This window comes from Heptranchias perlo, chromosome 4 (assembly GCF_035084215.1).
Source record: "Heptranchias perlo isolate sHepPer1 chromosome 4, sHepPer1.hap1, whole genome shotgun sequence".
NCBI lineage: Eukaryota > Metazoa > Chordata > Chondrichthyes > Hexanchiformes > Hexanchidae > Heptranchias > Heptranchias perlo.
In genome coordinates this window covers 42305456-42319932 of record NC_090328.1, presented here as the reverse complement: position 1 = coordinate 42319932, position 14477 = coordinate 42305456, and the positions used below count along the sequence as shown (strand labels likewise).

At 41.4% G+C, this 14477-nt stretch overlaps 1 protein-coding gene across 1 annotated transcript in view; it reads right to left on the bottom strand.

Annotated features, from left to right (window-relative positions):
- adgrv1 (adhesion G protein-coupled receptor V1) overlaps positions 1–14477 on the bottom strand; it is a 507287-nt gene that overhangs the window by 366086 nt on the left and 126724 nt on the right. The window contains exons 26-29 of the mRNA XM_067982173.1: positions 7729–7868; positions 6895–7501; positions 4596–4811; positions 755–970 (exon numbers count right to left, since the gene is read on the bottom strand). Coding sequence (XP_067838274.1) covers positions 755–970; positions 4596–4811; positions 6895–7501; positions 7729–7868 — 1179 coding nt within the window. The remainder of the gene's footprint in view (positions 1–754; positions 971–4595; positions 4812–6894; positions 7502–7728; positions 7869–14477) is intronic.

Here is a 14477-nt window from a genome sequence, read left to right as displayed (position 1 = left end):
ATTCAGGTGCTTTGATCACTCTGGAAGCTCCCTACAAAGTGGGCCACATCGTTGTAGTTTGCTGCATACTGCACAACCTGGTGACTTCTGAGTGCTCGAGTCTCTGAGGGTCTGTCTACAGAATACAGCACTTCTAACTGGTTTTCTGGCACCATGGTTGGTATGGCTGGAGGGGGTGGTGAGGAAGCAGACAGTGCCGAGTTGGAAAATTTTCCCTTAACAGTCAGCTTGGCTCAACTGTTAACTTTCACGCCTTTTACTTTCTGCAGATAAGCAGCTATTTGCAAATCCCCAGTTTCTGCCCTAGAGAGGCAAGGCTATAAAAAAAACAACTAATGTCTGGCTTGCTTTCTTTTTTTTCGATAACACACTTAGAAGTGATGTCTGAAGGGTGATGCCTGCTGTGTGAAGGACTCATGCTAGAGACAGGATTTCAAAAATATAAATTTATATTGGTGTGATGCACCGCAGGGTAGATGGGATTGAGTTACAGATTCAAGGGCCAATTTCATGAAGGTGTGCTAAGGGCAAGGAGCTTTGCCCACCAGCCGGGCATATGGGAAAATCATGAGCAGCATACCCGCATTCATATGTTCATCCTTTTAATTCCATTCATGAACAAGGCCTCGATAACCCATAATTGCAACTTAATCACCCAATGTAGTCTTACATGTTGTTTAAAGTGGATAAACTAACTGCTCACTAATCATGTATTGCTATAACCAGCAATTGATTTCTAAAGTTTTGACTTTACCAAAGGATCCATAAGGGTCATCAGAAGCCTCAATTGTAATGATTGCCTGCGTAACAGCTCCAAGCACAGCTCCTCCTGTGGTCTCATTAATAAGCTCGATACGAAATGACTCGTCCAGTTCAGGAATTATGTCATTAAGGAGGTAAATTGGCACAGCTTTGCTCGTTTCCCCTTCTAGTAAGATGACATCAGAAGAAGCTATACTGTAATCTTCACCTACAAAATTAATACAAAGAACAGAGTAATAGATTTTTTAAAGTTTCTAATGTGCTACTATACTTCCCATTGGTCAATGCCAACATTGATACCATACGTATTTCATTCTCTATTATTATAATGCATTTTGGAAGCAAAAATGAGGAGGCAAAATAAATTAAATGGCACAATCTTAAAGGGGGTGCAGGAACAGACAGACCTGGGGGTGTACACACACAAATCATTGAAGGTGACAGGACAAGTTGATAAGGCTCTTAAAAAGCATATAGGACCCTTGGCTTTATAAACAGAGGCATGGAGTACAAAAGCAAGGAAGTTATGGCAAACCTTTATAAATCATTGGTTAGGTATCAGCTAAAGTATTGTGTCCAGTTCTGGGCACCACACTTTAGGAAGCATGTCAAGTCCTTGGAGTGGGTGCACAGGAGATTTACCTCAATGACATCATGGATACGGGACTTCAGTTATGTGGAGAGACTAGAGAAGCTGGGATTGTTCTCCTTAGAGCAGAGAAGGTTAAGGGGAGGTTTAATAGATGTGTTCAAAATTATGAGGGGTCTTGACAGAGTAGATAAAGAAAAACTGTTTCCACTGGCAGGAGGACACAGATTTAACATAATTGGCAAAAAATCCAGGGAGAAAATTATGAGAATTTTTTTTAATGCAGCGAGTTATTCCGATCTGGAATGCACTGCCTGAAGCAGATTCAATAGTAAATTTCAAAAGGAAATTGGATGTATACTTGAAAAGGAGAAATTTGCAGGGTTAGAATCATAGAAAATTTACGGCACAGAAGGAGGCCATTCAGCCCATCATGTGCATGCCGGCTGAAAATGAGCCACCCAGCCTAATCCCACTTTCCAGCACTTGGTCCGTAGCCTTGTAGGTTACGGCACTTCAGGTGCACATCCAGGTACTTTTTAAATGAGTTAAGGGTTTCTGCCTCTACCACCCTTTCAGGCAGTGAGTTCCAGACCCCTACCACCTTCTGGGTGAAAAATATTTCCTCAGCTCCCCTCTAATCCTTCTACCAATCACTTTAAATCTATGCCCACTGGTTATCAACCTCTCTGCTAAGGGAAATAGGTCCTTCCTATCCACTCTATCTAGGTCTCCCATAATTTTAATTAAATCCCTCAATTAAATCATCCCTCAACCTCCTCTGTTCCAAAGAGAACAACCCCAGCCTATCCAATCTTTCCTCAGAGCTAAAATTCTCCAGTCCTGGCAACATCCTCTGTACCCTTTCTAATGCAATTACATCCTTCCTGTAATATGGTGACCAGAACTGTACACAGTACTCAAGCTGTGGCCTAAAACTTGGAAGGATAGTAAACAGTGAGGAGGATAGTGATAGACGTCAAGAGGATATAAACAGGCTGGTGGCATGGGTGGACACGTGGCAGATGAAATTTAATGCAGAAAAAGGCGAAGAGAGATCTGGGGGTATATGTGCACAAATCATTGAAGGTAGCAGGGCAGGTTGAGAAAGTGGTTAAAAAAGCATACGGGATCCTGGACTTTATAAACAGGCATAGAGTACAAAAGTATGGAAGTCATGATGAACCTTTATAAAACACTGGTTCAGCCACAACTGGAGTATTGTGTCCAGTTCTGGGCACCGCACTTCAGGCAAGGTGTGAAAACCTTAGAAAGGGTGTAGAAAAGATTTACTAGAATGATTCCATGGATGAGGGACTTTAGTTATGTGGAAAGACTGGAGAAGCTGGGGCTGTTTTCCTTGGAACAGAGACGGTTGTGAGGAGATTTGATGGAGGTATTCAAAATCATGAAGGGTCTAGACAGAATAGATAGAGAGAAACTGTTCCCATTGGCAGAAGAGTCAAGGACCAAAGGACATAGATTTAAGGTGATTGGCAAAAGAACCAAAGGTGACATGAGGAAAAACTTTTTTACACGGCGAGTGGTTAGGATCTGGAATGCACTGCCCAAGGGGGTGGTGGAGACAGATTCAATCATGACCTTCAAAAGGGAACAGGATAAATACTTGAAAGGAAAAAATTTGCAGGGCTACGGGGAAAGGGCGGGGGAGTGGGACTAGCTGGATTGCTCTTGGATAGAGCTGGTGCGGACTTGATGGGCCGAATGGCCTCCTTCCGTGCTGTAACCTTTCTATGATTCAGTGTTTTATACAGTTCCAGCATAACCTCCCTGCTCTTATATTCTATGCCTCAGCTAATAAACGAAAGTATTCTATATGCCTTCTTAAACTCTTATCTACCTGTCCTGCTACCTTCAACGATCTGTGGACATGGACTCCAAGGTCCCTCACTTCCTCTACACTTTTCAGTATCCTTCCATTTATTATGTACTCCCTTGCCTTGTTTGCCCTACCCAAATGCATGACCTCACACTTCTCCAGATTGAATTCTGTTTGCCATTTTTCTACCCACCTGACCAGTCCATTGATATCTTCCTGCAGTCTATAGCATTCCTCCTCACTATCAACCACACGGACAATTTTTGTATCATCTACAAACTTCTTAATCATGCTCCCTACATTTAAATCCAAATCATTAATATATATCATAAAAAGCAAGGGACCTAGTACTGAGCACTGCGGAACCCCACTGGAAACAGCCTTCCAGTCACAAAAACACCCATCATGGGGAGAAAGCAAGGGTGTGAGACTGATTGGATGGCTCTTTCAAAGAGCCAGCACAGACACGATGGGCCGAATGGCTTCCTTATGTGCTGTATGATTCTATGACTAGCAGTAGTTTATGTTCAACATTTCCCAGTAATGCTGTATTTGCAAAATCTCACAGCTGTTTCTGGGTCACTGGTTTAACATTTTGATTGTCATCAGCATTCTCTACTTTATAATATTTCATCATTTGCATTCAATTTTTTTGTAGTATTTCTCTTATTTTTGGCCTTCTTCCCTCTTAGGCTCCCCACATGTTCCAATATTCTTGCCCAATAGGAAAACAAAGGAACCTGCACTGCACCAATTCTACTCTAAAACTGGCTGCAAGACAAGTTCAGGTAAGTAGGCCAGCTTGGCGCTCCCTATAATTTCTCCTTCTTACCTCCCTGTGAGGAACTATCAGGGCTCCATTCTCCTCCTCCCTTTACCTCCATGTCTTGACAAAAGCAATTTACTTCACATATAATATATCACAATATTGCATCTTTAACATAAAAAATATTCCAAAGACATTTCACAAATAGGCATTTGGAAAACACACACTGAGCCAGGAAAGAAGAAATTAGGAACTAACTAAACTCTTAGTTGAAGAGATGAGTTTTGAAGCAGTTTCTGAAGGAAGAAAGGTGAAGTGGAGGGGCTGAGGATGGGCAATTCCAGAAAATCGAACCCAAGCGGGTAAAGGGTCTGCTGCCAATGGTGATGCAAAAAGAAGGGGACATACAAGTAGCCAAAGTCAGAGGAAGGGACAGCACAGCTCAGGTTGGAACTGTGTGTCGAGAATTCCAGCCACAAAGCAATGTCTTACTATTCCCAGATAGACAACGTTAGATTTTCTATACAATGAACCACTGTACTTTACCATATATATAAATTTTCAAATTAACATATGATAAAGTACAGAAAAAGACTCCAACTCCAAGTGTAATATTAATAAGCGTAAATGTCTCCTACCAACTCTCGCCGTCATTGACAAAGCTTGGAATTTTACAGAAACATCTGAAAATATGCCTCCAGTTCTGGTCACATTGATTATTGGTCCAATATAATTTTCAGAAACTCGTACAGCAGAAGTAGAAAGCTGCAGGGTACCAAATGCATCATCATTGGCATTGATTACCACGTGGGCTATGATGTCATTCTTTGGTCCAAGGCGTGGAGAACCAGCAACTAAAAGATAGAGAATCTATCATTATTGTTGTGCATACTATTACAGTAGTCCATGTGAAAAGTTAGGAAATCAAAAAAAAAGATTCAGCGAACAGAAGTTACTTTTAACAGTGTGTCTGAACACCATGTATTAGATACTCTTCGTCTTCTGTGCCAAATGGCACATGGGGCAACCCATTTTCTTCCACTGCTTTTACATCCAGATCATGCTCTGGGTTGTTTTGCAAGACCCATTTTATATGGACAGGTCGTAGTCAGGCTCACAACCCTCACCAGGATGACCAGCTAGATACAATATGAGGCGTAACGACGCCACTTCCATCAGACACGGGTATCCCACTGGATGTCAACCCAGTATTGAGAAACTGGAGCTCTGATCTCCTGCTCACCGGGGCATACTAGATGTTGTTGTTGTTGTATGTGCTATTATTAGTCAGTAAGAACTTTTATATCTATTGTTACTCTCTTTTCAGGATAATCATCATGGCCCAAAAAATCTGCAGGAAACGTTCCCTGGAGTTTATGGGGTCAGTGGGAGGGCACCTAATTTACATGGGGCAGGCGGGCACGAGCACCTCCTTGAGCACATCTGTGGCTCCTACCTACCCTGTGCAGCTGGAAAATCTGGTAGCTGCCTGGCATTGGGGAGGATGTTGTCCAAACCCTTGTGTAAAGGAGACAATCAAGATTTGCCTGGCCTAGCCCACACAATGCCACCCCCCCACCTCGCACTGGAGGTTAATACCCCTCATCTCATTGGGTATACCAGCCTTCAGTACTACGCTTGGTCCCAAATTACCCAGAGAAGCAGTACTCCTGGTTTTGGAAGTTCCTGCTTCCGGTTCGTCCCTGACCACATTTGCCTTTTAAGGGGTGGGTGGAGGTTCACCCCTTACAAGGCAGGATGAGAATCCTGGAAATGGTGGAGACCAAGCACAATCAGTCCCTGCTGTTTTCTGGCGGGTTACATCGGTATCTCATTGGAGTTGTAGCAGAAGCATAGCTAGGAGTCCTAAAAGAGAAATAAAAATTAAATCTCCCACCGTGCCTGATGCAATTGATTGCCCTATGGCTTAAAGCTAAAGTTGCCCTCCTACCGCCACCCCCCCCCCCCCACCATGGGCTTAACAACCCTGGACACCAGAAAAGCACCAACATTCCAAGCACCCAGCAATTGATGGAAAATAAGTTGTATGACATAATCCTGTCCTTTGCATCTCACTACACTATGTCCATCCATACTCAGGCAGACATACTGTACGACTGATGTCGCTTTGAAAGTGGTATCATGTAGCGGAGAACCAGCAGAATGGTTCCCTGCACAACTCTCCTCCCCACCTACATCAGGAAGCCAGCATAACTGCACAGCAAACTCTTCATTACAAAGGTAATTTCAAAAGATTATCCCAATGGCCCAGCAAGGAGTCAATGCATTCTGAAAATGGGGGAGAGAATAATACAGGCAGAGAAAGTTGGCACCATGTAAAAAAATAAAAAAGTAAATACCATTAGACAGAAGGCCTATTAATGGATTAAGTATATTGGAACTGGGTGAGCTTTCTTATCTTCTAATCAAGATCAAATATTAAACCAATAAAAGGGATATGCCCAGCCTCAGTGCAATGTGGAACTCTGCCTTCTGCAAGTTGTTGATTTGGGGGAGCTGTATTCTGCTTGTGCAAAGTAACAAATCAGACTAAGTATGTAGCCCAGTTACAGCAATTTGTATTACACAAATAAAAATAAATCTTCTTAGGTAGTTTGGTGGCATAGGGGGCTGCTGATTGTCATTGCACAAATGTACTCACTCCATAAATGGCATGTTTCTGATCTCACCTGGACATTTCTGCATGGAGGGAAGAAAAAAACCTAAAAGGTGAGGCAGGCCAGATGACACCTGCATGGCACCATTTACAGAGTGCCACTGACAGAGATGTGGAACCTACCTTCTAGGTTTTGTGAGGGAATGGTATATGGTATGCAGAGGAGGAAATGAGTAAAGTTTTTTTTAAAAGTAACGAATAAAATGTGAATAATAAAAAAAAATGAAAAAAATTCTAATCAATCATTTTGGATTACTCACTTGGTCTGTCCTGCTCCCCTTTCAGCAGCATAACGTTATGCATCCGAACAAACACAGACTCTGGCCGCTCGGGTTCTACATCATCCAGTATGGGAATGGTTACATTAGCTTCCGTTTGATTGGCTTCAAAGATTACTGACCCAAATATGGCAAGGTAATCACTTTCTTCCGTTGCCCTAGCAATGAAATATGGCAGATCAGTTGATTTTGTGTCATCCACAGTTGAGTATGTGACTATGGCAATACCCATGAATCCATTTAACCGCTCAATTGTCAGCGTCACATTCTGGTCCTCCTCTTCAACTGTGACTGGGCGACTTCTTCCCGAAAAGATGAACACACCATAGGGGTCATCATTAGCTAGAACTGTCAAGGTAGCATTTGTTAGAGTTCCCAGGCGGCCTTTGGAAACATTACTGATGTAAACCATAAACTCTTCATCCAATTCTGGAACTTCATCCGAAGCCACCTGCAGCACAATGTTGGCCAGAGTTTGTCCTATTTCGAATGTGACATTGCCATGGATATTGACCAAGTTATTGTAAGGATCAGAGGCAACGTCCCAAAATAAAGTAACCTGAGACAGGGCACCACCAGCACGTACAACCTAAAAATTCAAACAACATATTAAACTCTTAAACTGTGTAATGCAGATTGTCAATTTTAGAATCTTACCAATGAGTTCCACAAAGTAATGGCACTAAAATATATTCACAAATTTAACACTGCAAAATAAGCATCTTTCTCGCCAACATATTTGTGTGTTTCACCGCAATTTCTATTTGCTATCTCAGGTAAAATGCTTGGATAACAGATGTAAGATGAATTACTGACCTGTAATAGAACAATATCATGACCCCCTTCGGGTTCTGTACCATTCATATGCAAAGAGTCATTGCTGAACTGGAACATTCCATAGGCATCATCAGAGGCATCAATAATCACTATGATTTCAGATGCTATCCCAAGGCTGGCTGCAAATCAAATCAATTGAAAAAGTGGCACTTTAATCTTCCCACTGCAAATTGTTTTTGGGCTGTTCATGTTATCAGAAATACCTACTGATATTTATGAAATAACTTCCATTTTAAGAATGTGTAAGATAGTAAATCATCTGACAGTTTTTTTTAAATAAACAATTTTGTAACTTTGTTTTTACATGTGTGGTTGGTGCAGTTGGTTAAGGCACAGAGCCCAAAATTTCTGGGGTTGGGGAAGGGTGGAAAAGAAGATCTTTTCCTCCCCTCGGGGGGGAGGGGATGGGCAGGAATTTGGAGCGGAACCCAAGTTCACCAGGGTTCTGCCCAGTTTACAGTGCCCCTTTAAATTCTGGTGAGGAGAGAATAAATGAGCAGATCTTCCTTCTGTCCCCACATCAAGAGGGTATATCTTGAGTTGTTCCTGACCTACCTCAGAAATTGTGCTCAGTAAGCTCTTAATAAGACCCGAACAGAGCTCAATGAAATCTTTTGAAAGCCCCAAAGGTTTACCGAATGAAGATAATCAGTCCCAGAGGGGAATTATTACCTTCAGCAGAAGCCCTGCTGGCTCCATTGCAAGTGAAGAAAAGAAAAACTCATCATTCTGTTGGGCCTTTCCCAGGCCTCTCCAAGCACAACCAAGTTGAAAAATGGGAGATTTTTTTTTAATATGTGGAGATAATTTTATAAGTCCATGCTTCCAGTGGGGTGCCTTGCCTGCCAGAACACATTGCAGAAATTCAAGCATTGCTCCATCCAAATTTCCTCCCCACCAGAAGTATGGTATTTTCTTTTAAATCTAAAAATCTAAATGTTGATATTGTTTAACAATTAAATTATGCGATATATGTGTATATTAATAATGGAATTAATAATTGTAGTATGCTAGGTGTAATTTGAAGGCTGAGGTGCTTTAATGAACCTAATATTCTCAATTTTCTGGTACTGTACCAACAAAAGCCACTACGACTGGTCAGCCATAGGGCCAGCTGCTATCTGAGGGACTTCCTTCTTTTCTACTCTTTTGTAGCTTTCAAAAATGAAACAGTGAAAGAAAATGCTCCATATACACAGATGCAATGAAGGGAGTAATTGGTTTATACCCTTTCATACGTTAGACAATCTTATTAGTATATTTTCCCATTAGTTCCAACTGTCCTTACATGAGTTTCAGTATACAGTGTTCAGCTAATTAGAACAGTACATTCTGAAATAATGAAATCAAGTTCTTAATATTTTGAAACTAGAAAAAAAATAATTTTGTAGTTTTAATGTACAACTGAAATAATCTTTGCTGCTTGCAGTAGGAATCTAAACATTTATTAAAACTGTAAATAAGTTAATAATGGGTTTGTTAAAAAGATTGGATCCTAACTTTTTTATTGTATCAAATGAAAGGTCAAAGGATAAGTCTCATTCCCATTAACAATGAATTATAGCATAACCTCAGTTTTATTCATTTGATGAAAAGGGTACAGTAGTGTAGTGGTTATGTCACTGAACTAATAATTCAGAGGTCTGGACTAATAATAAATTAAAATCCCACCACGACAATTTGAATTCAGTTATAAAAAGAAAGCTGGAATTTTTTTTTAAAATTGTTATCAGTAAAAAAGTGACTATGAAGTTAGTGGATTGTCCTAAAAATCCAACTGGCCCCTTAGGGAAGGAAATCTGCCATCTTTACCTGTTGTGGCCTATATGTGACTCCAATCCCACACCAACATGGTTGACTCTTAACTGCCCTCTGAAGTGTCCTAGCAAGCAAGTCAGTGGTATCAAATCACTGGATTGCAGTTTCTTGAACAGAAGTCAATCCACCACCACCTTCTCAGGGCAACTAGGGGTGAGCAATAAATGCCAACCTTGCCAGCAACGCCCATATCCTGAGAATGATTTTTTTAAAAGACAAAATTTCCTTTGTATTAACACACAAAGCTACTAGTGACGTTTTAAGTTACTTGATACTTAATCATTCTTCTTTGGGGGTCAGGGAAAAATTCTGCGTAACTTTTTCTAAACAGATTAAGTTGGTAAAGTAGTTTTCATGGTAGGGTAGGTTGTACATGGTCTATGGAAGAAATGGGCTTCATGGGTCAAATACTCTGGTCGTTGTTCTATTTTTTAAAAATATCCTCTACTACCTAACACTGACAACATGACAATCCCACAATTTATGGTAGCAACTAAAAGGTATGGTTTAGTGTAAAGAAAACTGCCGAAAGCTGAAGTAAATCAATAGTATACATCCCCCAAGAATGAAAACTGCAGTCTGAAAAGACACCCCATAATTAGCACATGACAAAGAAACTGGGAGTTAAGCCTAAACATCAATACAGTATTATGGTTGAATTGTTTACAATGTCAATGTTGTGATATTGAATGGAAATCCTTTAATCATAGAAAAGCTACAGCATGGAAGGAGGCCATTCGGTCCATCAAGTCCACACCGGCTCCATGCAAGAGCAATCCAGCTAGTCCCACTCCCCCGCCCTATCCCCGTAGCCCTGCAATTTTTTTCCTTTCAAGTACTTATCCAGTCCCCTTTTGAAGGCCATGATTGAATCTGCCTCCACCACCCACTCGAGCAGTGCACTGCAGATCCTAACCACTCGCCGTGTAAAAAAGTTTCTCCTCATGTCACGTTTGGTTCTTTTGCCAATCACCTTAAATATATGTCCTCTGGTTCTTGATCCTTCCACCAATGGGAACAGTTTCTCTCTATCTATTCTGTCTAAACCCTTCATGATTTTGAATATCTCTATCAAATTTCCTCGCAACCGTCTCTGTGCCAAGGAGAACAACCCCAGCTTCTCCAGTCTATCAACGTAACTATAGTCCCTCATCCCTGGAATCATTGTTGTAAATCTCTTCTGCACCCTCTCCAAGGCCTTCACATCTTTCCTAAAGTGCGGTGCCCAGAACTGGACACAGTACTCCAGTTTTGGCCGAATCAATGTTTTATACTTATGTACTCTATGCCTCTATTTATAAAGCCCAGGATCCCGTAGGTTTTTTTAACCACTTTCTCAACTTGCCCTGCCACCTTCAACGATATGTGCACATATACCCCCAAATCGCTCTGTCCCTGATCCCCTTTTAGAGTTGTGCCCTCTAGTTTATATTGCCTCTCCTCGTTGTTCCTACAGAAATGTATCACTTCGCATTTTTCTGCATTAAATTTCATCTGCCTCGTGTCCGCCCATGCCACCAGCCTGTCTATATCCCCTTGAGGTCTATCACTATCCTCCTCACTGTTTACTACCCTTCCAAGTTTTGTGACATCTGCACATTTTGAAATTCTGCCCTGTACACCCAAGTCCAAGTCATTAAAATATATCAAGAAACGCAGTGGTCCCAGCACCAACCCCTGTACACCTCCTCCAGTCCGAAAAACAACCTTCACCACTACTCTCTGTTTCCTGTCCATAAGCCAATTCTGTATCATGTTGCTACTGCCCCCTTTATTCCATGGATCTCAATCTTGATGATAAGCCTACCATATGGCACTTTATCAAATGCCTTTTAAATGTCCATCTACACCACATCAACTGCATTGCCCTCATCTATCCTCTCTGTTACCTCATTAAAAAACTCTATCAAGTTAATTAAACAAATCCGTGCTGGCTTTCCCTAATCAATCCACACTCGTCCAAGTGACTGTTAATTCTGTCCCGGATTATCGTTTCTAAAAGTTTCCCAACCACTGAGGTTAAACTGACTGGCCTATAGTTGCTCGTTTTATCCTTACACCTTTTTTTGAACAAGGATGTAACATCTTTGGCAGGAAAAATCAGAGAGCAAGTTATTATCTTGATGGCAAGAGACTGGAAAGTACTGCAGTACAAAGGGATCTGGGGGTCCTAAGTGCAAGAAAATCAAAAAGTTAGTATGCAGGTGCAGCAGGTGATCAAGAAGGCCAACGGAATGTTGGCTTTTATTGCTAGGGGGATAGAATATAAAAACAGGGAGGTATTGCTGCAGTTATATAAGGTATTGGTGAGACCGCACCTGGAATACTGCATACAGTTTTGGTCTCCATACTTAAGAAAAGACATACTTGCTCTCGAGGCAGTATAAAGAAGCTTCACTCGGTTAATCCCGGGGATGAGGGGGCGGACATATGAGGAGAGGTTGAGTAGATTGGGACTCTACTCATTGGAGTTCAGAAGAATGAGAGGCGATCTTATTGAAACATATAAGATTGTGAAGGGGCTTGGTCGGGTGGATGCGGTGAGGATGTTCCCAAGGATGGGTGAAACTAGAACTAGGGGGCATAATCTTAGAATAAGGGGCTGCTCCTTCTAAACTGAGATGAGGGGAAACTTCTTCACTCAGAGGGTGGTAGGTCTGTGGAATTTGCTGCGCCAGGAAGCTGTGGAAGCTACATCATTGAATAAATTTAAAACAGAAATAGACAGTTTCCTAGAAGTAAAGGGAATTAGGGGTTACGGGGAGCGGGCAGGAAATTGGACATGAATTTAGATTTGAGGTTAGGATCAGATCAGCCATGATCTTATTAAATGGCGGAGCAGGCTCGAAGGGCCGATTGGCCTACTCCTGCTCCTATTTCTTATGTTCTTATCTGCAATTCTCCAGTCCTCTGGTACCACCCCCGTACCTACGGATGTTTGGAAGATTATTGCCAGTACCTCTGCAATTTCCACCCTTACTTCCCTCAGCAACCTAGGATGCATCCCATCCGGACTGGGTGACTTATCTACTTTAAGTACAGCTAGCCTTTCAATTACTTCTTCTTTATCAATTTTTAGCCCATCCAGTATTTCAACTATATCTTCCTTTACTGAGACTCTGGCAGCATCTTCTTCCTTGGTAAAGACAGATGCAAAGTACTCATTTAGTACCTCAGCCATTCCCTCTGCCTCCATGAGTAGATCTGCTTTATGGTTCCTAATCGGCCCCACCCCTCCTCCTACTACCCGTTTACATGCCTGTAGAAGACTTTTGGATTCCCTTTTATGTTGGCCGCCAGTCTATTGTCATACTCTCTCTTTGCCCCTCTTATTTCCTTTTTCACTTCCCCTCTGAACTTTCTATATTCTGCCTGGTTCTCACTTTATTCACATTATTCAGCAATATCACCTACTATTGCAGTTCTTCAAATTTCTCCAACACTCTCCTCCCACGTTCCATCCAGAACTCCAACTCATCCAGAATTCTGCTTCCAACACTCTGTTCTGTACCAAGTACCCCGTACTTGTCATCCCTATCCTTGCCAAACTTTTCACATCACTCAGCAAATCTCCCTACCCTACATCCTGATTTCATCCTTTGTTCTTCCAACTCCTTTTGTCCCCTCTCCTTCCAATTCAATATCACTGGCAAACCCAACAGCCATATCATCTGCATGCTGTGAAATTCTCTACCAAAACCACTCTGGAATTCTCGTCAAGAAACCACTCCATCTTTCCTCATCTTCAAAAGCTTGCTTAAAATCTACCTCCTCAACAGCATTTGGACACCTCTCCTAGTTTTCTCATTTCTCCTGCTTAGGTCTGACCCCCACTTAGAGAAGCATATTATCTAACTCCTAAAAGTGCACCTATCTAACCTGAAATGGGACTCCCAACAACTCCATTGCCAAAGTTACATCTGAGAAGCTTAGTTTCCTCTTTCCTGCAAAACACTCTTCTTACCATCAACCATCCTTAACTTTCTATAAAGCCCATTCCATTTGAAACTTGAATACTTTTCCAATATCTGCAGAGGCTCTTCCAACATCTCTATCACACTCCCAGACAGGATACAAGACATCTGATAGGCAATCTTTCTCTCACCTCTAAACTCCAATCTCTCTCTTTAATTTAAAACTCCAATCTCTCTCTTTAATGTAAACATTTTAACTTCTATAGTTTGTTGATATTGTACTTCCTTCCTCCTAAATTCCGTACATGCCATCCCATATGCTATTCTGCTCTCTGCATGTTCGCTGTGTTGAAATTAAGATTCATCATACTTACGTTTCACTTCAATTCATTCTTTCCGATGCCCTCAAAACTGAACCTCCTTGCCTCCCTCTGTTTTCATTGTTCCTACAATCTACTTTTAAAACCCAAATTTGGAGTCACTTAATGACTATTGTTCAGTTCTGGTTAAGGGTCTACACATAAAACATTTACTTATCTGTTCTCTTTACAGATGTTCTTAGGTCTGCTGTGTACTTTCGGCATGTCCTGCTTTTATTTCAGATTTCCAGTATGTGGAGTCCTTTTCACACTTCTTCTCTATTACTCTTTTCAAACTCCAGGATTCATTTTTCTACCTTATCTCTGCAACCTCCCTTCCATGTATTCCCACTTGCATCTTTCATTCTTCCAACTCTAGCCTACTATGTGTCCCTCCACTCCATTATCACTGGCAGAGCCTTCAACCATCTCACGTGCTCACCCTGGAATTCCTTTACTAAACCACTCTACCTTGTTACATCTCTCCCCATCTTCAAAAGCTTCTTTAAAATGTATCTCTTCAACTACATTTAGCCCTTCATTTCATTTTCTTTCATAATAAGACAAACAATTAATATAAACAGTAAACATATTCATTCCATTTATCCAGGGACAGTAAAATGGTTTGGAATAATCA